Source organism: Bradysia coprophila, unplaced genomic scaffold, assembly GCF_014529535.1.
Source record: "Bradysia coprophila strain Holo2 unplaced genomic scaffold, BU_Bcop_v1 contig_151, whole genome shotgun sequence".
NCBI classification, from domain to species: domain Eukaryota; kingdom Metazoa; phylum Arthropoda; class Insecta; order Diptera; family Sciaridae; genus Bradysia; species Bradysia coprophila.
In genome coordinates, this window is record NW_023503423.1 from 8,240,603 (window position 1) to 8,261,982 (window position 21,380).

Consider the following 21,380-nt stretch of genomic DNA (forward strand, 5'->3'; position numbering starts at 1 on the left):
TATTTTTTCGAACAGATGTTGTATTCAATGTTTCTTCTTATGTAGTGAACAATTAATGGCAAGAAAAATTGTCTGTGCTGCTTTGTAGTGCATAATCATAAGGAGCAACGAACAATCAACAAGAAAACATCAATGCGTTGCTACCTCTAGAATAGCTCCGTTAGAAGAGTGTAGTATGTGTAGATTCCTTTAACAATCTAAACGCAGAAAGATTTTCAGTTTTTTTTTTTATCTGAAAAGGATGATTTAGAGGTGGAAACCTGAATGCCTGTGACCATATTTAATGTTCCCAGAGGTTTTAGTGATATTTGATTAGGCTGCTGACATAGATGCAACATCTTCTGAACCATTTTCTGAGAGTGCAAGTCAAATGAGTACCAATCAGTTTGTTGAAGATCGAGACACATTTTGTCATCCTGTTGTAAAGGTTGTAAACGTAATTGATTGATTGATGTGACAGATTCCCGTAAAATCCGGATGCTACAAAGTCCAAACGAAATTTCACCGCTGTAGATCTATTTATTGATTCCTTTGTTTTATCTTGCGTTGGTTAGTGTTTCAGCACGCAACGCACAACAGGCCCGTCGACGGCCAAGGTTCGTGAATCTATTACTACACCCAATTAATCTGGTGTCACGAATATGTGGTGATTTTTCTATATTTCATACGGATAATGCATCATTCGGATTTCCAGGTACTGTCGATTGGGTAGAATTACCATAATGCTTAGTTGTGTGCTAGAAAATGTATTTTGATTAAATTTCTACTAAGGATGTTTTTAGGTAATATATTACCCGACATAACAGTAAAACATCATTTCAATGAAGACTATACAAGCGGTTGTGTAGCCAGGTATCCAATTGATCTAAGATTTGAACTATAACTTAGAAAAGCAAGAGGATTACTGTCGGATGCAAACGTACCTTATTAATTTGGTACAAACACAGCACTTCGCCCAGATAGCTGACGATAAAGAAAACGAAAAACTTCAGCTCGTACATTTTTTTGACTTGTTTCATGTATCTGAGAACAATATTTAATTCAGAACGTTTTCTCATATAACCATGCGATCACGAAGGATACGGGCTAATACGATCCTCTTCCTTTCACTCTTCTCTGTTTTTGGAAAATTTAAGACAATCAAGCCTAATCAAGAAGTTGATATAAGTGTCATTTAATGGTATTGTCGTTAGTCGTTTTTATAATTGAAACTTATAATATCTTCTGATGATAAAGCAATCGTATTGGCCCGCACAACCCCATGTCTGGTATATTATTACGATCTCATTTCCTGCAGTTTTTTGCAAATATTATGCAGAAATGAATGTCTGTACGCTATCGACGTTGGGCTCTCACCGTTCCACATTTCATTCAAATCTTTCCAGTCCAACGCAATTAACTCGACTAGGAAAATGTAATTGCAGATGCAGATCAGAAATCCAGCTCCGAATCTTAAAAATTCAAATCTTTCAGATTCACAAGTTAATGAATCTGTAATTTATTTACATAATGGTTGCGATACCACTATATAGCCCCAATATTCCATGGATAGTGCTCGCCATTAACCACCCATTTAGTGTGTCCTCGTCGACAAAAGGTGTTTTGATTGGCATTAGTGGTATAAAAATGCCGTCGACCAGATAGTACTTTATTGGAACAGCGACATAAAATAAGAGTACGGCAATGACGCCTATAGTATACACCTTGATTACTGCACAAGTTCTTTTCAAGCCTGCAGTTATAGTTTCAGCCCTTGTGCCATTGGTTAAATTCGCTTTGCACATTTTTTCCGCAACAAAGAATAAGCCAAAGAAAACTTTCCAATTTTTAAGGAAAACGAGCCACTTCAAGTCGGACTGTACAAAAGAACAAAGTTTTTCTTTCAATATTTTTGACTATCAACAGAGAACGTCAGATTTTTCGCCGTTTATGTATGGGTGTCGGACTGTCTTCTGAAAAATATTTTGAATTGACGCGATTTCGACCATACATAATTAGTTTTTCAATTGAACGTCAATCTGCTGAATGATAATACTTTGAATTGAACTCGTGACTTAATCAATGAGAAAAAAAAAATTCAAAGTCTTTATACCAGATATAAGTCCGATCAAAAAACTAGCTACTTTACACCGATCATGAGATCATGCGCTAGCATTTTGTTTGATCAAAATCCTCCAAGTCAAAATTTAATTACTGTTTAAATGAGCGTTTTGCATTAGTGTTTATCCGCGAAAAATCTGATGTTCTACCTGAAACGAAAATCTACCGTTAAAAGAATCCCACACAGTGCGAGCGGCTCTAAAAGCCTTAAATAATCACCGTTGCTGATGTGGTAGTAAAAATTATAGGGGATGTAGCAGTTAGCCGTGAGCAAAATAATATTAGTTGACCAGAAGGTAAAATGATGGGTCATTTTCCAGTCGTGTCTAATTAAAAGCAGACAACGGATAAATCTTCCACTGTAAAAACTCTGGAAAATTTTCTTTAGCGTACCGAACCTCGATGCCAAAGAAGATTCCAAGGACATTATAATAGGCAGTAATTTGATTGTAAATCTTTAGATGCTCTGTGTAGTCAGCATGACTGTTAGTCGTTGATTCAAGCATTTCCCTAATGTCTAAAGAATGTCTGATCGTGTTCGCCCTTCCGTTTTTATTGACGAAGGTCACAGAATATGCATTGAAATCTTTGTGACTGACCTCCACTGCATTTAAATCTGCGTTAATGATGTCCAACTGCGAAAGTATGTTTCTCAATGGAAACGAGAAATTGATTTTCCTTGTGTGCAACCTTACCGTTACTTTAGTGATCATTTGAACGATTTCTTTTTTGTTCATGCGAAAAACCAGCTTATTATCAGCACCAAAACGTTTGCTATATGACTTCACTGCTTCACGTTAGGTTTTATAAGAATCTGCAGCTGATTTTTATTATCTAAAGTTACTATATGTGACATGAGTAAAACGTTTAATACGGTAGAGTTGAGCGTACAAAGGTTTACAGTAGAATGAATAATCCAACTACTAACTCTTTATTTAATATATTCATAGAATTCAATTCGATATATTGATCCTTTTCAATGTGTGCATTTCTCAGCATTTTCAACAAAGAGAATTAAGTTGAATTTGATGTCTGCGATGCGACTAGCCCTTTTTTATCCACTTAAAAAAATAGACCCGATGCTAAACAGACAGCGCTGATGGGAACAGTGCCAGTGATTATAATTAAAGTAAGGTTTTCCCATAAATCTAATTTGTAACAATAGTTATTTGTTTACCGAGGGAAGACGTTTTCCGACCAGAGCAGATCGATTGCCACAAATATCTCGTATTTACGTTTTTCACGAATTGCTAGGTGTACTTAAACGTTTTTCTTCAAAACAAACAGGAGTGACAGTTCGGTTTTAACACCTGTCAAAACAAGAAGTACGAAAATATACATTTCCTTATGGCCTTTTGAGTGGAGAAAATAAGGTTACACAATTCTTAAAAGTTTCATACATGCAGAATGAGCACCAGCTGAATATCACCAGCTGATCTGCTAACACACACTTATTATATGATAAACAATAAAACACAAATTCTTGACAATGTGTGTACTCCAATCATACGTGCGCGCGCATAGGTGGCGTTAACGTAGAAATGCACTGTGTGCAGGTTGTATTTGAATTGTTTACAAAACAAAGTGTTTTTGTTTGTACACCAGCTGATGTTCTGCACATAGGAAATTTTTGGCAATTGTATGAAGAAAAAAATCTGTTTTTGTTATTAGATTAACTAACCGCTTCTCGCACAATTCTTGGGCCGCCAGCGTCGTTTACAATGACTCACAAAGTGACGTTTTTCATGTACAAAATGTGACAGTTTGTGTATCATTGTGAATCACACCGGCACCAGATTCCTAGCAGCCACAAAAATTAATTTAATTTTCAGTTAATTTGTCATAGAGCCATTTAAAAAAAAAACTTTGTAAACCCGGATTTTGTGAGCTGTGTAGTGTGTACGTACCCCTCGTCCCCCATCGTAAATCTTTCGATTGTAAAGCGAATGCATTTCTCCCCAAATGCTCACACTCTGTTTCCCTCTATGCCATATAGAGTCTATGGAACAGATCGTTTGCTCTTCGATTTTCCCACACTGTAATTATCGAATTATTATTGTAACAAACAATCGAGCCCGAGTAAAAATTTAGTTCTCAGTGAGACTGTAAAATGAGCATGATCAACGGTCTCATTTCAGTCTCCTTACGTATTCAGTCTCATTTCATTCTCACTTTTTCTTTTCTTTGATGATTGTTGAACAAATAGTGAACGAGACCGGCCGAGTGGTCTCTTTTTCAATATTTTACGAGACTTTTGAGACCGACCGAGTGGTCTTTCTTGGAATATTTTTCGTTGGACTTTACGAGACTGGCCGAGTGGTCTCGTTTTGAATATTTTACGAGAATGTAAGAGACCGACCGAGTAGTCTTTCTTGGATTATTTTTCGTTGGACTTTACGAGACTGGCCGAGTGGTCTCGTTTTGAATATTTTACGAGAAAGTAAGAGACCGACCGAGTGGTCTTTCTTGGATTATTTTTTGTTGGATTTTACGAGACTGGCCGAGTGGTCTCGTTTTGAATATTTTACGAGAAAGTAAGAGACCGACCGAGTAGTCTTTCTTGGAATATTTTTCGTTGGACTTTACGAGACTAGCCGAGTGGTCTCGTTTTGAATATTTTAGGAGAATGTTAGAGACCGACCGAGTGGTCTTTCTTGGATTATTTTTCGTTGGACTTTACGAGACTGGCCGAGTGGTCTCGTTTTGAATATTTTACGAGAATGTAAGAGACCGACCGAGTAGTCTTTCTTGCATTATTTTTTGTTGGATTTTACGAGACTGGCCGAGTGGTCTCTTTTTGAATATTTTAGGAGAATGTTAGAGACCGACCGAGTGGTCTTTCTTGGAATATTTTTCGTTGGACTTTACGAGACTGCCCGAGTGGTCTCGTTTTGAATACTTTACGAGAATGTCAGAGACCGACCGAGTGGTCTTTCTTGGAATATTTTTCGTTGGACTTTACGAGACTGACCGAGTGGTCTCGTTTTGAATATTTTAGGAGAATGTAAGAGATCGACCGAGTGGTCTTTCTTGGATTATTTTTCGTTGGACTTTACGAGACTGTCCGAGTGGTCTCGTTGTAAGAAAATATTTCTTTAGATGATGAGACCAACTGAGAGGTCTCATTTCAGAAAAATGTTTTTTTGGACTTTAGATACCGTCCGAGAAGTCTCAATGCAAGAAAATATATTTTGTAAATCATGAGACCAACTGAGAGGTCTCATTTCAGAAAAATGTTTTTTTTTTTACTTTAGATACCGTCCGATAAGTCTCAATGCAAGAAAATATATTTTGTAAATCATGAGACCAACTGAGAGGTCTCATTTCAGAAAAATGTTTTTTTGGAATTTAGATACCGTGAAAGAAGTCTCATTGCAAGAAAATATTTTTTTTAGATGATGAGACCAACTGAGAGGTCTCATTTCAGAAAAATGTTTTTTTGGACTTTAGATACCGTCCGATAAGTCTCAATGCAAGAAAATATATTTTGTAAATCATGAGACCAACTGAGAGGTCTCATTTCAGAAAAATGTTTTTTTGGAATTTAGATACCGTGAAAGAAGTCTCATTGCAAGAAAATATTTTTTTTAGATGATGAGACCAACTGAGAGGTCTCATTTCAGAAAAATGTTTTTTTGGAATTTAGATACCGTGAAAGAAGTCTCATTGCAAGAAAATATTTTTTTTAGATGATGAGACCAACTGAGAGGTCTCATTTCAGAAAAATGTTTTTTTGGACTTTAGATACCGTCCGATAAGTCTCAATGAAAGATTTTTTGTAAATCATGAGACCAACTGAGAGGTCTCATTCCAGAAGAGGCTAAGAGGGTGATTTTTCTCGTCTTGCAATGAGACTTCTCTCACGGTATCTAAAGTCCAAAAAAAACATTTTTCTGGAATGAGACCTCTCAGTTGGTCTCATCATCTAAAAGAAATATTTTCTTACAACGAGACCACTCGGCCAGTCTCGTAAAGTCCAACGAAAAATAATCCAAGAAAGACCACTCGGTCGGTCTCTTACATTCTCCTAAAATATTCAAAACGAGACCACTCGGCCAGTCTCGTAAAGTCCAACGAAAAATAATCCAAGAAAGACCACTCGGTTGGTCTCTTACATTCTCGTAAAATATTCAAAACGAGACCACTCGGTCAGTCTCGTAAAGTCCAACGAAAAATAATCCAAGAAAGACCACTCGGTCGGTCTCTTACATTCTCCTAAAATATTCAAAACGAGACCACTCGGCCAGTCTCGTAAAGTCCAACGAAAAATAATCCAAGAAAGACCACTCGGTTGGTCTCTTACATTCTCGTAAAATATTCAAAACGAGACCACTCGGTCAGTCTCGTAAAGTCCAACGAAAAATAATCCAAGAAAGACCACTCGGTCGGTCTCTTACATTCTCCTAAAATATTCAAAACGAGACCACTCGGCCAGTCTCGTAAAGTCCAACGAAAAATAATCCAAGAAAGACCACTCGGTTGGTCTCTTACATTCTCGTAAAATATTCAAAACGAGACCACTCGGTCAGTCTCGTAAAGTCCAACGAAAAATAATCCAAGAAAGACCACTCGGTTGGTCTCTTACATTCTCGTAACGTGTTCATAAACGAGACTTCTCGGTCAGTCTCCTAAAGTCCTACGAAAAATAATCCAAGAAAGACCACTCGGTCGGTCTCTTACATTCTCGTAAAATATTCAAAACGAGACTTCTCGGTCAGTCTCCTAAAGTCCTACGAAAAATAATCCAAGAAAGACCACTCGGTCGGTCTCTTACATTCTCGTAAAATATTCAAAACGAGACTTCTCGGTCAGTCTCCTAAAGTCCAACGGAAAATAATCCAAGAAAGACCACTCGGTCGATCTCTTACATTCTCGTAAAATATTCAAAACGAGACCACTCGGTCAGTCTCCCAAAGTCCAACGAAAAATAATCCAAGAAAGACCACTCGGTCGGTCTCTTTCATTCTCGTAAAATGTTCAAAAACGAGACTTCTCGGTCAGTCTCCCAAAGTCCAACGAAAAATAATCCAAGAAAGACCACTCGGTCGGTCTCTTACATTCTCGTAAAATATTCAAAACGAGGCTTCTCGGTCAGTCTCCCAAAGTCCAACGAAAAATAATCCAAGAAAGACCACTCGGTCGGTCTCTTACATTCTCGTAAAATATTCAAAACGGGGCTTCTCGGTCAGTCTCCCAAAGTCCAACGAAAAATAATCCAAGAAAGACCACTCGGTCGGTCTCTTACATTCTCGTAAAATATTCAAAACGAGACCACTCGGTCAGTCTCGTAAAGTCCAACGAAAAATAATCCAAGAAAGACCACTCGGTCGGTCTCTTACATTCTCGTAAAATATTCAAAACGAGACCACTCGGCCAGTCTCGTAAAGTCCAACGAAAAATATTCCAAGAAAGACCACTCGGTCGGTCTCTTACATTCTCGTAAAATATTCAAAACGAGACCACTCGGCCAGTCTCGTAAAATCCAACGAAAAATAATCCAAGAAAGACCACTCGTTCGGTCTCAAAGTTTTTGTAACAACGGTTCGAAATAAGACCTACACGTAGATATATCCAATTTAGCAACACGCGTAAGGTGGCTGGCAGTCGAATCCTAAAGTTAAGCATCATTCGTCGCGGTTAGTACTTGGAGTGGTGACCGGAAAATACATCACGAAATAAAAAAAAAGGTAAAAAAAAAAATCAAATAATACTCAAACTTCTATCATTTCAGCGAATTATAAGAAAAAATGAAAAACTGTGCCATCTGTGAATGCAGGAACAAACTAACAGCTTAAAGACAATGAAATATCTCACACTTGGAAAACAGAAATGAGAGTTCTCAGATGGTCATTAGAAGATGTCAAAAAGAAAGTGAGAGTTCTCAGATGGCCTCAAAAGGATATCGAAAAAAAACTACAAAGAGACTTCTCAAAGAATCTCAGAAAATATCGAAAAGAAAGTGAGAGTTCTCAGATGGCCTCAAAAGGATCTCGAAAAAGAAACTCAAAAGAGACTTCTCAAGGAGTCTCAAAAATATTTTGATAATCTAAAAGAGAGACCCCTCAGTCGGTCTCATAAATATTTTTGAAAAGAGACCACTCAGTCGGTCTCGCAAATTATTTAAAAAAGAGACCACTCGGTCAGTCTCGTAAAATACAGAAGAGAGACCACTCGGTCGGTCTCGCAAAATACAGAAGAAGAGACCACTCAGTCGGTCTCGCAAACTATTTAAAAAAGAGACCACTCGGTCAGTCTCGCAAATACAGAAGAAGAGACCACTCAGTCGGTCTCGCAAAATACGGAAGAAGAGACCACTCAGTCGGTCTCGCAAATTATTTAAAAAAGAGACCACTCGGTCAGTCTCGTAAAATACAGAAGATGAGACCACTCAGTCGGTCTTGTAAAATACAGAAGAAGAGACCACTCGGTCGTTCTCGCAAAATACAGAAGAAGAGACCACTCAGTTGGTCTCGTAAACTATGTAAAAAGAGACCACTCGCTCCGTCTCATACAGTCTATTAAATGATTTAAAACGAGACTTCTCATCGGTTTCGCAATCATCATCATCATCAATTCATCAGTATATGAGAAGAAACCAGTCTCAAACGGTCGAAAAGAGACATCTCACCTCCATACAAAAAAAACGGTCTCAAAAGGGGTCTCACTTTCACTTTTTTTTTTACTCGGGAGAACTTATTATAAATTGAATTGGTAATTGTGTTAATTATTTAAAATTTATTGCAACCCTGTGAATAAATTGCATTGGTAAGCCATCTCCATTAATGCCAAGCATGCATGAAGTGTTACATGAACTGTTACTTTAAACAATTTTCTATATCAATTTTGTATACGTTCAGTGATAACTTACGTAATATGCCTCACTGTACAGTGGACGACTTTTAATTTTGTGCAGTATTTCGATTCAGCTGTTTGACCATCAATTTTTAAATTTTTATTTGCAAATTTTGCAAATATTCATCTTGAATTATTCGATAAGAACGGATGGCATCAGTGCCTTTCGTATTAATAATTGTTTGCATAAAAAGCCTCAAAACTCAACCACGAATCAAACTCAATTTTTTTTATTGTTATCCTTTCAGATCGTCAGCGATTTTCCAAATTAGATTTAAATACAAATCCATCCAATGACGATTTATCTGCTGAGAGAAGACTTCAATTAAAGTTAAGTTTCCAACCAGAAAGTATTAAAACGATCATAAAACCGCAAGCGTTGCCCGAAAGAACCAGGTACGACCTCGGCATTTTTTTTGTTTCGAAATGAAGTGATCTAAACTATATCCCATCCACAGAGGCGACCGGATTCGTATGCAAGCATCTGGCAAATTACAATTTGGTCCAGAGGAAAAATACGATTTCACATCCGATGACTTGCAAGATCTGGGCGAAATTGGACGCGGTGCATTTGGTGCGGTAAATAAAATGATTTTCAAACGAACAAATACCGTAATGGCTGTGAAACGTATTCGATCGACGGTCGATGAAAAGGAACAGAAAATTCTGTTAATGGATTTGGAAGTGGTTATGAAGTCAAACGATTGTAATTACATAGTTCAATTTTACGGAGCGCTGTTTAAAGAGGTAATAGTCTTGTGTTTGTTAACGTTGTTAACCGCGGGGTAGACTAGGCCCTGAGCTCGAAACCATATTCTAAAGATGCTTGTGCCCATCGCCGAATTTGGATTATAAATAGGCTAAGAGCATGAGAAACTTCTTGACCCAATGTTCGTTACAGGGTGACTGTTGGATATGCATGGAATTGATGGACACATCGCTAGACAAATTTTATAAATTCATATGTGATTTTCAACCGCTACAACAAAATCATCCATCGCCACATCCACCGCAACGCATACCAGAGTCAATTCTGGCGAAAATTACCGTTGCAACGGTACACGCATTAAGTTATTTGAAACAGAAGCTGAACATTATACACAGAGATGTGAAACCAAGCAATATTTTGCTACACGGACGTGAGTTTCGATTCATTATTTCTTCTTCAAAATTGTTGTTCTCATGACCGACCAGTTATGCATTGTTTCCTATCGTTTTATTTCTCAATGTTTCGCAGGTGGTGATATTAAATTATGTGACTTTGGAATATCGGGCCAGTTAGTCGATTCAATTGCCCGGACTAAAGACGCTGGTTGTCGACCATACATGGCGGTAAGGGAATCGAATTAATTTTGAAAATGAACTTGAACCAAAAAAAAAAAACTTTTTTAATTTAGCCGGAGCGAATAGATCCGCAACGCGCCAAGGGCTATGACGTACGTAGTGATGTGTGGTCGTTAGGCATAACCTTGATGGAAGTTGCTACCGGAAAATTTCCTTATCCAAAGTGGGGCTCAGTATTCGAACAACTGTACCAAGTAAGCGAACGCCTTGAGAAACCAAAGCAGAATTTTATTGAAACTCACACTCGATCGATTTCATTAATTTAGGTTGTCCAGGGGGAGGCACCAAGACTTACAACGTCCTACAATGGTATGGAGTTTTCGGATGAATTTGTAGATTTTGTAAATACATGGTGCGTACACACTGATTCTTCCATTCTCATGGGCTGCGTTGTCAATCTTCAATTTCTTTCCGTTTCAGTTTAATAAAAGAAGAATCGGATCGTCCGAAATACAGTAAATTACTGCAACATCCGTTCATACAACGGGGTGAACGGAGTCACACCGATGTAGCCGTTTATGTTAGCGGCGTACTGGAAAACATGGAATACCACGGCATCACAATGTTTACGACAAACGATTATTTACCAGCACAGAGTTGGTTTGATTAAAATTGTGGACGGAAATATTTATAGTGCGGCGCTTCTTTTGTTTGAATTGCAGGACAGTGGACGTGTAGGCTTTATATTGAAAAGATAGTAATAGTAATCGTAAAAAAGTGTTGATCGTTTCTAACGATTAGTTGGGTGAGTGAAACTTAAATTTTTGTGTTAAACAAAATGGAACGGAAATGGAACGAAGGAAACAAAATATATTTTTTGTGTGAAGAGATTGAAACGTTTAACGTTCACATTATTTAACTATCGGGACTCGTACGATGCGTATGTAATTGAAAGAATGAAAATTCATGGCCTTTGTGTCATGCCAATGCAAAAACAATTTCCATTAATTAAACAAAAAATAATCAAAACTCACTCATAGGTCAGCGCAGTCTGATTCGCTTGCTCACCAATGGTTCACCTCAATTTATTGCATTTAATTCCACAAATCATTTTTTCACGCTAGTTGAATGTCTGAGGTAACAAACACTTTCTCAAAGGCGATTTCGATTTTATACCACACGTACGGGTCTAGCAATGAACGACCTAGTCAGTTATATTTGAAAGAAGATATACTTTTGCTAGAATAGCCTGCTGTTACAATCCACAAAGACAAGCATTTTGAGAACTAGGTGCAGATAGACAGTCTACGTTATCGTCTACTTCCCCAAAGGCGGTAGAGGCATAGCATGATTTTCTGGCTTCATCTTTCGTCTCATTCGCCGAACGGCCAAACAAAAACACATTTGGTTACTTCAAAGGGGTTTTGCGCCAAAAACGTAAGGTGAATGTGACAGAAGTGAAATTTTGTACTTTGTATCTAAGGATTAGGATCGGAATGGAAAAGAACATGGAAGAGATTTGAAAAAAAAGGAAGAAATTAGTTTTCCAAGAAAGCTCACATTGTTCGATTGATTTTTCCCTTTACACTGTTTGCACTAAGAGATGAAATAGAAAAGACGCCACAACATCTGTGATAGACGGTGGTTGTGTATATGCGTGTAATAGAGAAACTGACACAAAAATTCTAACAACTATCCATTCGTTAAATCAATCGAACGTCAATTGATTGAATGGTAATGACAAAAAAAGGTTTTTTCTTTCCATTTCTCTCACTCTTTTTCGCCAAATCAACCAAAGTTCGAGATAAATTTCCATCGGCGAGAATGTCCCATGGCATTAGATTGGCATAATTTTATTAGTTTCTATAAATGTTAACTGTTCAAATAATACAGGGCGGTAGAAGCAAAAACACACACAAAAAACACCAATCAATCACGTAGATATTTAAATAACCAAAATAAATTAGATTTAGAATAACCCGACCACATTGTGTAGATAGTTGCGTCGTGTTGTTGAAGTGGTAATGAGAATGAGATACAATTTTTTGGGTGAAAAATTTCTCATTTTTTTTTTTTTTGTTTTGATTCATGATCTGGAGATCATTAACCGAATCTTGTCAGTTGCACTGAAATTCGAAAAAGTACGTAAAATAAATAAAAATGTTTGATGTGGAGGAGAAAACTATTTACTATGGTTTCCACCAGGCCCGGACTGGCCAAATGGTGAATTCGGAGGATTCCCGATGGGCCTTTTCGATTTTTGTATGAAAATATTTTATTTGTGGGCCTTTTGCAATTGAGTTGCATGGAGCCCCCGATGGGCTTTTTCGAGCCAGTCCGGTACTGGTTTCCACTCAACAAAAAGTACTCCTTGAGAGAATCGTGAGAGAGCAAGCTGTCAAGTAAACAAAGCAAAAATTGAAGAAAATTCAATTCTGTCTCTCACACGCAGTACATTTTTGGTACGTGTGGAAATCAAGCCCTAGGGTGCCTTGAGGCTCTCAGGTCTCGGTTGAAAACATATACCAAATTGTTACACTAAGCGATACCGGTACGACTTTCACTTTTGAACCCAAGAAGGGCCTATCACTAGTGTATATCTCGACTGTCTCACATCGTAGAAAATTGAGATCGGTGTGAAAATGGACGTGTTGATGTCAAGTCGAGAAAAAAATAGAAAAATAATTTTTTTAATGGCCTGCCATGCCTGACAAGTCAGAATTTCGGATTTTTATAGTGTCTGGAACGCCAAAAATAAAACAGACGCAGGTCAACTGACAAGATTATTCCAATGGACTTTCGGCGGTTGACGACTAATAGCATACTTACGCTCTAAAGTCCATAGCATCTGCCCGAAAAAAAATATATTTTCGTCTCGTCGCAAACTAGTCCAGTGAAAATTCAAGTTTATCACTTCGTTAGAGGTTTGGGTTTAATATTTTTAGAGATACGATCCGATTGTGCGACATTCACATATTCAATAACCGACGCAACTCTTCCAATTCAATATAACAAATGTAATAAATTAAAGCAAATTACCATTAGCAATCAACAGACCGATATTTTCGATTTTCTGTTAAATTTTGAATGGATTCGCTGATTACAGTTTTGCTTTGTGTCTTTAAGTCAAGTTGAATTGGTTTTAGTGTTAGTTACATCAATGCAAAGTCTGGTGATCCTTTAGTCACTACCAACTTATTTTATTCAATTCACATTTTATAAATTGATTTTATGCAACCGTATAGAATTTGACTTCAATTCAATCACCGAACCATTATAACTTATAGTAAAATACCTATCACTGTTATGTATGTGTCCTCTCAGGTTTTTAGTAGACAATTTTTGTTTACAAATTTAAACATTGTGTTTTAAGCGAACTGCACCCGTAACGGATAGTAGATTTAAGAAACTCAAAAGTAAAATTAACACTCGGACAATAACAAAATTCAAATTTATTGTAAAGAGTATAACCAAAAAAGGAAGACACTTTTTTTTGGTAAAAGTAAATGTTAAACAAATGGTTGCGGCAGCTGTTATGAACGGATGTGTAGATTTTTTGTAACTGTAATCAAATGTTTGAAGAATTTTTTTTTATTGAACAAAAAAAAAATCAAAACAAAATGGTGCATTGTAACGTTAATTGTCAAATAATTGAAAAGCGGCAAAAGTATTCATTCCCTTCGTAGACTCATTATAATATGCTTATCAGACACCCGGTCTTAACTCAAAATATTCCATCTAACACTTAATCTTTCTGCTTCCATTGACATCAGGCACCCTAAACGTTTAGCCACACTATGTACGTACCCTTCACTATAGTTTCAAGCATGTTGAGGGCGTAGTAACCGAATTTCCCTTCGATCTCCTCTGTACATCCTTTTATCAGTTTTCTCAGAATTACAACAGATTTGGCTGCCTCTCCCATCACATACGATAAACAAACCAGGCAGGGACAATCTAGGCTATATTTTAACGAATCGACCAAGTGACCTAAGTCCTCGGTTCCGCTACAGCAATGGTTTACGCATTCGTTGTGTGCACTCGTATTAGTAAGAGTTTTACATCAAAATCATAGTCTGCTTACATCCCTCGTCAAATTACCTGTTCTTGCCTAGTTTACTAAGTCGTGCTTCTGCATACAATGATCCGAGACTATCTAATTATGTATTCTTTATTTACTCACTATGACACCTTTCTTTCCGATTTGTGCAGATTCTTTAGATGGTAGTTTAACTGCCAAACATTTAGCTGATCATTTTTACAAAGTATTAAGGTCGTACCATCTAATCTCTTGCAATTATTTCTAAACATTCCTAACGAAGATACCGAATGACTGCTCTCTTTGTTATCAATTTGTGCCTGATGGTATTAGATCAGAGTCTGTACCAAATTCGATTTGCTGAAATTTGGGTAAATTCCAATAGATTAAGATAGGCTCGCCTAGCTCGTGTTTACTGCGTAGGTGGAAGCACGGGGTTTCAGGGGGTTTTGAAATATTTGTTTTTTCATGTTTGTGTCAAATACTGTCCAAGGACTTAGAATTGTGCAAGGTGTGAAGCACTTTTTTACCAAGTAACCTTACTATAAAATCCTTTAATTTGACAAAAACACGTGTGGCAACGTGTAAAAATGAAACCCTCTGAAAACCTACATGAACAAATTCCTTAAACCATAAATTAAAAACTATTTCTACAAGTCAAACGTATAACGCTGCCGACAATAAGACAAACAAAAAAATTTAATTGAAACAAAATGGAAATCAATGATGAAAAGAAAAAGTTAGAAAATTTTAAAAATGAAAATGATTTTGTTGTGCCTCTTGTAACTCACCCTTAAATATTTTTATGTTTTCATTAGAAATGTTCACTGCACTCTGGTTTTGTGTTTATTTTAAATTTTTATTTGATTGTGAACAATCTTAGAATAAAATGCAAAATAAATAGTAGAAAAAAAATCAGAAGAAGAAGAAAATAATTTAATAAAGAAAAACCAACACAAAAAAAATATTATTAAAAATAAACAGAAAAATGTAAAAAAAAAAACAAAGTTTTAATTTTAGATGCATTTTACCCCGAATAAAATGCGGAGTAAATTGCAATCAAATGAAATGGTGTAAACATTTTACTATTAAAATAGAAATTATGAATAAAGTCAAAGTGAAAAATGACAAAACTTTCTTTTTCCCACAACGTCCATTATACGTCTTATACGTCTTATACGTCGGGTCAGATCAACCCGAAAATATTCGGTCTTTTTGATCTGAAACCTGATCATATGAATTGATTACTTGACCTTACATCATGTTAATCGGGCTCGGAACAGATCAGGGTCGACCTGAAACCTGAAGCTCAGATTTACCTCATTGAACTGAACTGAACATTTTTACCTGACCTGAATTAACCTAAAATCTGAAATTCAGTAAAAGTTCAGGTAACTCCAGGAAGATCTTGGGTATAACTGATATCTGATCTTCCTGAATTTTGATTGATTTTGAGATATTAGGTAAATTCAGGTGGGGTCATCAGATCATATTCAATGTTGGTAAAATTAAGGTTCACATTAAGGGATATCTGACCTGTTCCCAGTGTTAATGGTTGATCTCTTTTTTTAGATAACGTGCGTGGACACAAACAGATGTTGCACTAACTCTGCGTTATTCAAAATTATTTTAAAATCACCATCACCGGTTTGAAGTATCAGGTTTTTTTTTCGACTTAGTTTTCTGCAGTAAAAAAATGTAGATCGCGTGCACAACAGGCAACAGGCTCCCTGGTCGAGCAAAAACACCACAAGTTGATAAAATTCACCCGATATTGGCACTATTGCATGAAAATACATTTTCGAAAAATGTTGCTAAAAATTGTCTTAGAGGAAACAAAGGTCAACGAAGGCACTCACTCCTGTAATATTTAAACTCCAATTTCAACCAAAACGACTGAAAAGACTACGCGGTTTAAAATCAGGAGTTCACATAAAAGCTGTCGATTAATCTTTGGTCCAATTCTCATGTTCCTGATCGAAATAATAAACAGTCGCGGTATTAAAGGAATGTGGTAGTTTCTAGGGATGGGAGACGTTCAAAATTATCGATAATATCAATCGAAAGAAATTATCGATAATCGATTAATCATATCGTTATCGATAATTTGATAATTATCGATAATTATCAAAATATCGAAATTCGATAATTATCAAAATATCGATATTTTGATATTTATCTGAAAATTAATGATAATATACCAATATATCGGAATATATCGGAATATATCGATAAATATCGGAATTTCGGACCGAAATATCGATATATCGAATTATCGATATCTTGATAATTATCAAAATATCAATAATTATCGATTATCGATATTTTTTTTGATAATTTTCGATAAAAAAAAGTCGATAATTATCGATTATCGATAATCGATAATTATCAATAATCATTATCGCCCATGCCTAGCAGTTTCTGTAATGGTTTTGACCTCTATCGAAGTATGGAATCCATCGAATAAAGTCAGTGTACACGATTATTCTAAGTTGAACAGTCATAATGATGTAGAACAAACGGCCTTGAAGATGATTTATAATGTAACAGCTGATTTCTTCCATTTCATTACTATCGATTACGGCTCATCGTTCATTGACACAAATGTTAACGGAAAGTGATGACATACCATCTAAACGTACTTGACAATTTGTTGAGGGTATATCAGTCAAACATCAGCGTTCGGTCGTATTAGAAGTTATAAGTCGACGATTCCGTAAAGATTTTGTGTGAAAATAGTTGATTCGCGACCGTTAATCTATTTCATACACTTTCATCGATCGCTCAGTGTTATCGCTCAGAATCGGTCGATTAAAGATTGATTGAAAGTAAAATTTAAGACAAAATTTTCTTTCGATGTGTCAAAAGGCAGATTTCAATCGCAGAAATTTTTGGATGATCTCTCAGTTAAAAATCGGAAGAAGTGTCAAAGTCAGATTAAAATATTGTGTTCGAGTTACCGCTCCGTGATTTAATATCTAGTGTTTCGGGTCGATGGTTTAATTTGTCTACATGAAGGTTAAATGCATTGAAAATGAGCTGCAAAAATATTAATTGTGAAGTTAGTGTGGAGAAGGTTTGCATGGAAATTGAATTACAGTGCGAATGGTGTAAGGAATTCTGCATAACTAAGAGTGCATTCATTGGTAAGCCGATTTCTACATAACAAAATTGCATTTAGAGGAATAATAAAATTGTTTATGTGTTTTCAAAACAAAAAAAAAACATTAAATTCGTCGTCTCCAATCTACTACAATTTTAACAAACAATTCAAACCATCAACTTTTCCATCTGTTTTCACTGCACTGCTTTATCAACACTTTGATTCAGTTCTCGGTTCGAGTCTTGGCTGTTGTTTCTCGGCTATTTTCAAAAAGAAATCGTTTCTTTGTAATTTTGCCATTGTTATGGATTTAAGATGATTTCGGTGATGCTTTGTCGCACAATCATATTCTTTAGATCATTGTTAAATAGCGGTTTCTTCTCAAACTCTTTCAAATTAATTGTTAAATTTATCCAGCTAACCTCAAAAAAGTGAAAATTTACAAAATACATTTTTTGAACTTGAGGTTACCTGGATGAAATTGACAATTTATTATCATGGATGACAATGAATTGATATGTAATTAATCTGTTCATTTGCAAATAACGTTTTGTGAAAGGAAAATAAAATTTGTAAAGGGAAAATAATAAAATTCATCGCTAAGTTGCCTTAACGATCATTTTTTCTATTCAATTATTTATGTTTGGTGATCAATTCTTCATTTTATTCGGTCGTTCCTAAGTTTAGTATTGTCGGTTGTACGAAAGTTCGCTATAAACGCCATCTCTCCCCTCCTTCAAAAATACAAAATATCGTAGAAGCCTATCAACCATTTAAAAAAAGGTGTCATTAGCATCGAACTATTGTGCTAGGCCGTGCGTCAGAAAGGAATTACCTCCGCCCATATATTTACCTTGGTTAATCTTATTTTCTCCACAGAATGCCTTAAAAAAATAACTTTTTGTTCATATTTTCATATAGGGAAATGGTTAATCACACCACGCACACATGAAAAACGTTATGTTGGCTTTGGGTTAAAAATAAAAAATTCCTACTCGAGTGATTTACTACCAGAGCGAAGCGAGCGCTCTTGTTACAGTTTCCTATTTTCTCACCTCCGTAAACAAATATGCGGCTAACTAGAAATTGTATGCATTCATAATAGTTATTTGTTGAACGAGGGAAGAAAAGTTGGAAATTGCATTTCGATCAGAAGTTTAAACAGGGGTGAGAAAATGACTATATGAGAACTTGGAGAATGCTCACACTCTATTGAACAGATCGTTTGCTCTTCGATTTTCCCACACTGTAATTATCAAATTATTTTTCATGCCTTGGGCAAAAATTACGGACTTTTTCTCGTAATTTGGGCCCTCGGCATGAAAAGTTGTATACGCATCTGTTGTGGACGGTTTATTTTAGGCACTTTCGCTTGTCGCCCTCACTTCGTTCGGGCTACAACTCGCGAAATTGCCTAAAATATACCGTCCACAACAGATACGTAAATAACTAATCGTAACAAATTATCATAATTGTCGAGCTCTTGATCTTGGCAATTGAGTTAGAAATTATTTCAAATTTATTGCAACCCTATGACTAAAGTTATTTGTAGGCCAGCCATATCTATCAATGTGAAGCATGGAACATAGGTGATACCTTTCAATTTACTCAAATATATGCTACATTACGCTTTCATATCTCGATTGATTGCAATCTTCTACGAGAAAACGAAAACTGACTTCCTGGTAAACATACTTCTAAGTCTTCATAAATGAATATTCTATCATAGGTCTCGAGTGATTATTATTCATATTATCCCCTCAAGGGATTGTTTCGAGGATTGTTTTCGAAACGTAGCAACCAAAATCGGACGCATTTTCCGAAGGACGTTTATGTATATGCCCGAAAAGGTATTAAAAACAAAAAACCTGGACTTTACTTATGAAGTTCTTTCCAGATACATTAAAGCTATATAGTCGTGCAGGGTGTTAAGAGAGTTAATTGCGAGTGCGAGTACTTTCGGGGCAGATATGACCTTAACGGGTTTATAACACACTGAGATATAAGCAACTGAAAATATGAGAAAAATTTTGCTACACCGATTTCTACTGGTCTCAGTTTTCTAATGAAGAATTTCTAATTTCTAATACATCGACGACTTTTTTCGGATTTCAAACCACCGCACCAGCACAGTTTTTCGCTATCCAGGCGACTGCTAAACAAAATCTTTTGGGTTCAATACTTGTATTCAGATGTATTCAATGCTTCATATTATGTAGTGAACAAACAACGGCATAAATCACTATTTCCGATTATTAATCTAACAAGAAAAATTGTTCGTGCTGCTTTGTAGGGGTAGGGCTTACAATCTGCGCTAAAAGTTCAAATATAAAAATAAAAATTAGCAATGAAAAAACAACAAAAACATTAATAATTTGCTCCCTCTAGAATAGCTCCGTTAGAAGAGTGTAGTAGGTGTAGATTCCTTTGACAATCTAAATGCGGAAAAATTTTCAGTTTTTTTTTACTGATTAAGGATGATTCAAAGGTACCTGTGTTCCTGTGACCATATTTAATGTTCCCAGAGATTTCAGTGATATTTTATTCGGCCGCTGACATTGATGTAATATTTTCTGAAGCATCTTTTGAGAGTATAGGTCAAATGAGTACCAATCAGTTTGTTGAACATAATTACACATTTTGTCATCCTGTTTTAAGTGTTTATTTATGGAGAACTTATGTCTAGTATTTGACTGATACGATTGAAATCCGCAAAATCCGAATGCTAACGTAGATTTTTTTGGGCATTTTTTCTCAATTTTCTTCTTTGTCTAATGAATTATCTGACACAACAGACCCAATAGTCAAAGCGACCAAGGTGCAGGAGTCTTTGACTCCACTCACATAATCTAAATGTAGAGGCGCGATTCTGCGTTTAACGAATAATGCATCATTCGGATTTCGAGGGGTACTGCCGCTTGCGCAGAATTACCATAATACTTAGTTGTGTGCTGAAAAATTAATTTTGATGAAATTTGTATCTAGGTTCTAGGTTATACATTACCCAACGTAACAGTAAAACATCATTTCAATGAAAACCATACTGGCGGCTGTATAGCCAGGTATCCAGTTGATCTATTAGATGAAATAATGATTTGCAGGGTAATTACTGTCGGATCATGTGAACTTGCCTTATTAATTTGGTACAAACACAGCACTTCGCCCAGATAGCTGACGATAAAGTAAACGAAAAACTTCAGCTCGTACATTTTCTTCACTTGTTTCATGTATCTGAGACGAAAATTTAACGAAATAATTCAGAACGCTTTATCAATTATCATAGCCAAGCCATACGGGCTAATACGACCACTCTCTTTAGTTTTCCTCCAGTAAGGCTCAATTTATCAGATTATAACGAGAGTTAGTGTTTTGTTATATTAGCGCACTCACCAGGCTGCGGACATGTACCCGTAGTTGGACCTCGAATCGAACACATGTTCTTCTTTCATCGATAAATTGTCTATGAATTAAAGAAGAATAATACGTTTTCTTCTACTGACACATGTCTGGAGACACCCTATTGAAATTTCTAACAAATTAAAGCACTAGTTAATGTATTCATTTCTGATGATGATATAAAACAATCGTATTGGCCCGCACAACCCCCAGTCTCATATTATTACAATCTCATGTCCTGCAGTTTTTTGCAAATATTATTCAGAAAAGCATGTCTGTCAGCTGTCGACGTCGAGTTTCGGCTCTCACCGTTCCACATTTCATTCAAATCTTTCCAGTCCAACGCAATTAAGTCAACTAGGAAAATGTAATTGCAGATGCAGATCAAAAATCCAGCTCCGAATCTTTAAAATTCAAATCTTTCAGATTCAGCAGTTAGTGAATCTCTAATTGATTTACATAATAGTTCCGATACCACTATACAGACCCAATATCCCTTGGATAGTGCTCGCCGCCAACCACCCATTTAGTGTGTCCTCCTCCACAAAGGGTGTTTTGATTGGCATTAGTGGCATAAATATGCCGTCGACCAGAAAGTACTTTATT

At 36.2% G+C, this 21,380-nt stretch overlaps 2 protein-coding genes and 1 long non-coding RNA gene across 5 annotated transcripts in view; 1 reads left to right on the top strand and 2 right to left on the bottom strand.

The window, feature by feature from the left end:
- The window catches only part of LOC119074825 (dual specificity mitogen-activated protein kinase kinase 4), a 54,005-nt gene that overhangs the window by 27,434 nt on the left and 5,191 nt on the right, over positions 1 to 21,380 (top strand). Inside the window, exons 1-8 of one of the 3 annotated variants that reach the window (XM_037181116.1) lie at positions 8,848 to 8,865; positions 9,201 to 9,348; positions 9,411 to 9,699; positions 9,854 to 10,091; positions 10,190 to 10,284; positions 10,350 to 10,490; positions 10,563 to 10,648; positions 10,717 to 12,152. In XM_037181116.1, coding sequence (XP_037037011.1) covers positions 9,427 to 9,699; positions 9,854 to 10,091; positions 10,190 to 10,284; positions 10,350 to 10,490; positions 10,563 to 10,648; positions 10,717 to 10,906 — 1,023 coding nt within the window. In that variant the 5' untranslated portion in view covers positions 8,848 to 8,865; positions 9,201 to 9,348; positions 9,411 to 9,426 and the 3' untranslated portion in view covers positions 10,907 to 12,152. Of the gene's footprint in view, positions 1 to 8,847; positions 8,866 to 9,200; positions 9,349 to 9,410; positions 9,700 to 9,853; positions 10,092 to 10,189; positions 10,285 to 10,349; positions 10,491 to 10,562; positions 10,649 to 10,716; positions 12,153 to 21,380 lie in introns of those variants that run through there. The other 2 variants (XM_037181114.1, XM_037181115.1) reach the window with 2 other exon arrangements.
- LOC119074828 lies at positions 94 to 20,993 on the bottom strand. The gene is made up of 5 exons (XM_037181119.1): positions 20,510 to 20,993; positions 795 to 865; positions 719 to 737; positions 261 to 416; positions 94 to 197 (listed from the first exon to the last, which is right to left on the bottom strand). Exons 1-5 carry the CDS (start codon positions 20,603 to 20,605, stop codon positions 147 to 149), a joined length of 393 nt encoding a protein of 130 aa, XP_037037014.1. The 5' UTR covers positions 20,606 to 20,993; the 3' UTR covers positions 94 to 146.
- Positions 19,589 to 20,455, bottom strand: LOC119074829. Its single transcript, XR_005087260.1, has 4 exons — positions 20,383 to 20,455; positions 20,311 to 20,329; positions 19,871 to 20,026; positions 19,589 to 19,813 (listed from the first exon to the last, which is right to left on the bottom strand). It is a non-coding gene; the product is annotated as an uncharacterized LOC119074829 (long non-coding RNA).

Coding starts and splice junctions, on each gene's coding strand:
- LOC119074828 (XM_037181119.1), bottom strand. CDS start 20,605: ATGAAACAAGTGAAGAAAATGTACGAGCTGAAGTTTTTCGTTTACTTT. Junction 866..20,509: donor GTTTGTACCAAATTAATAAG/GCAAGTTCACAT, acceptor TTCAAATCTTAG/ATCAATTGGATACCTGGCTA. Junction 198..260: donor ATATGGTCACAGGCATTCAG/GTTTCCACCTCT, acceptor TTCTGCGTTTAG/ATTGTTAAAGGAATCTACAC.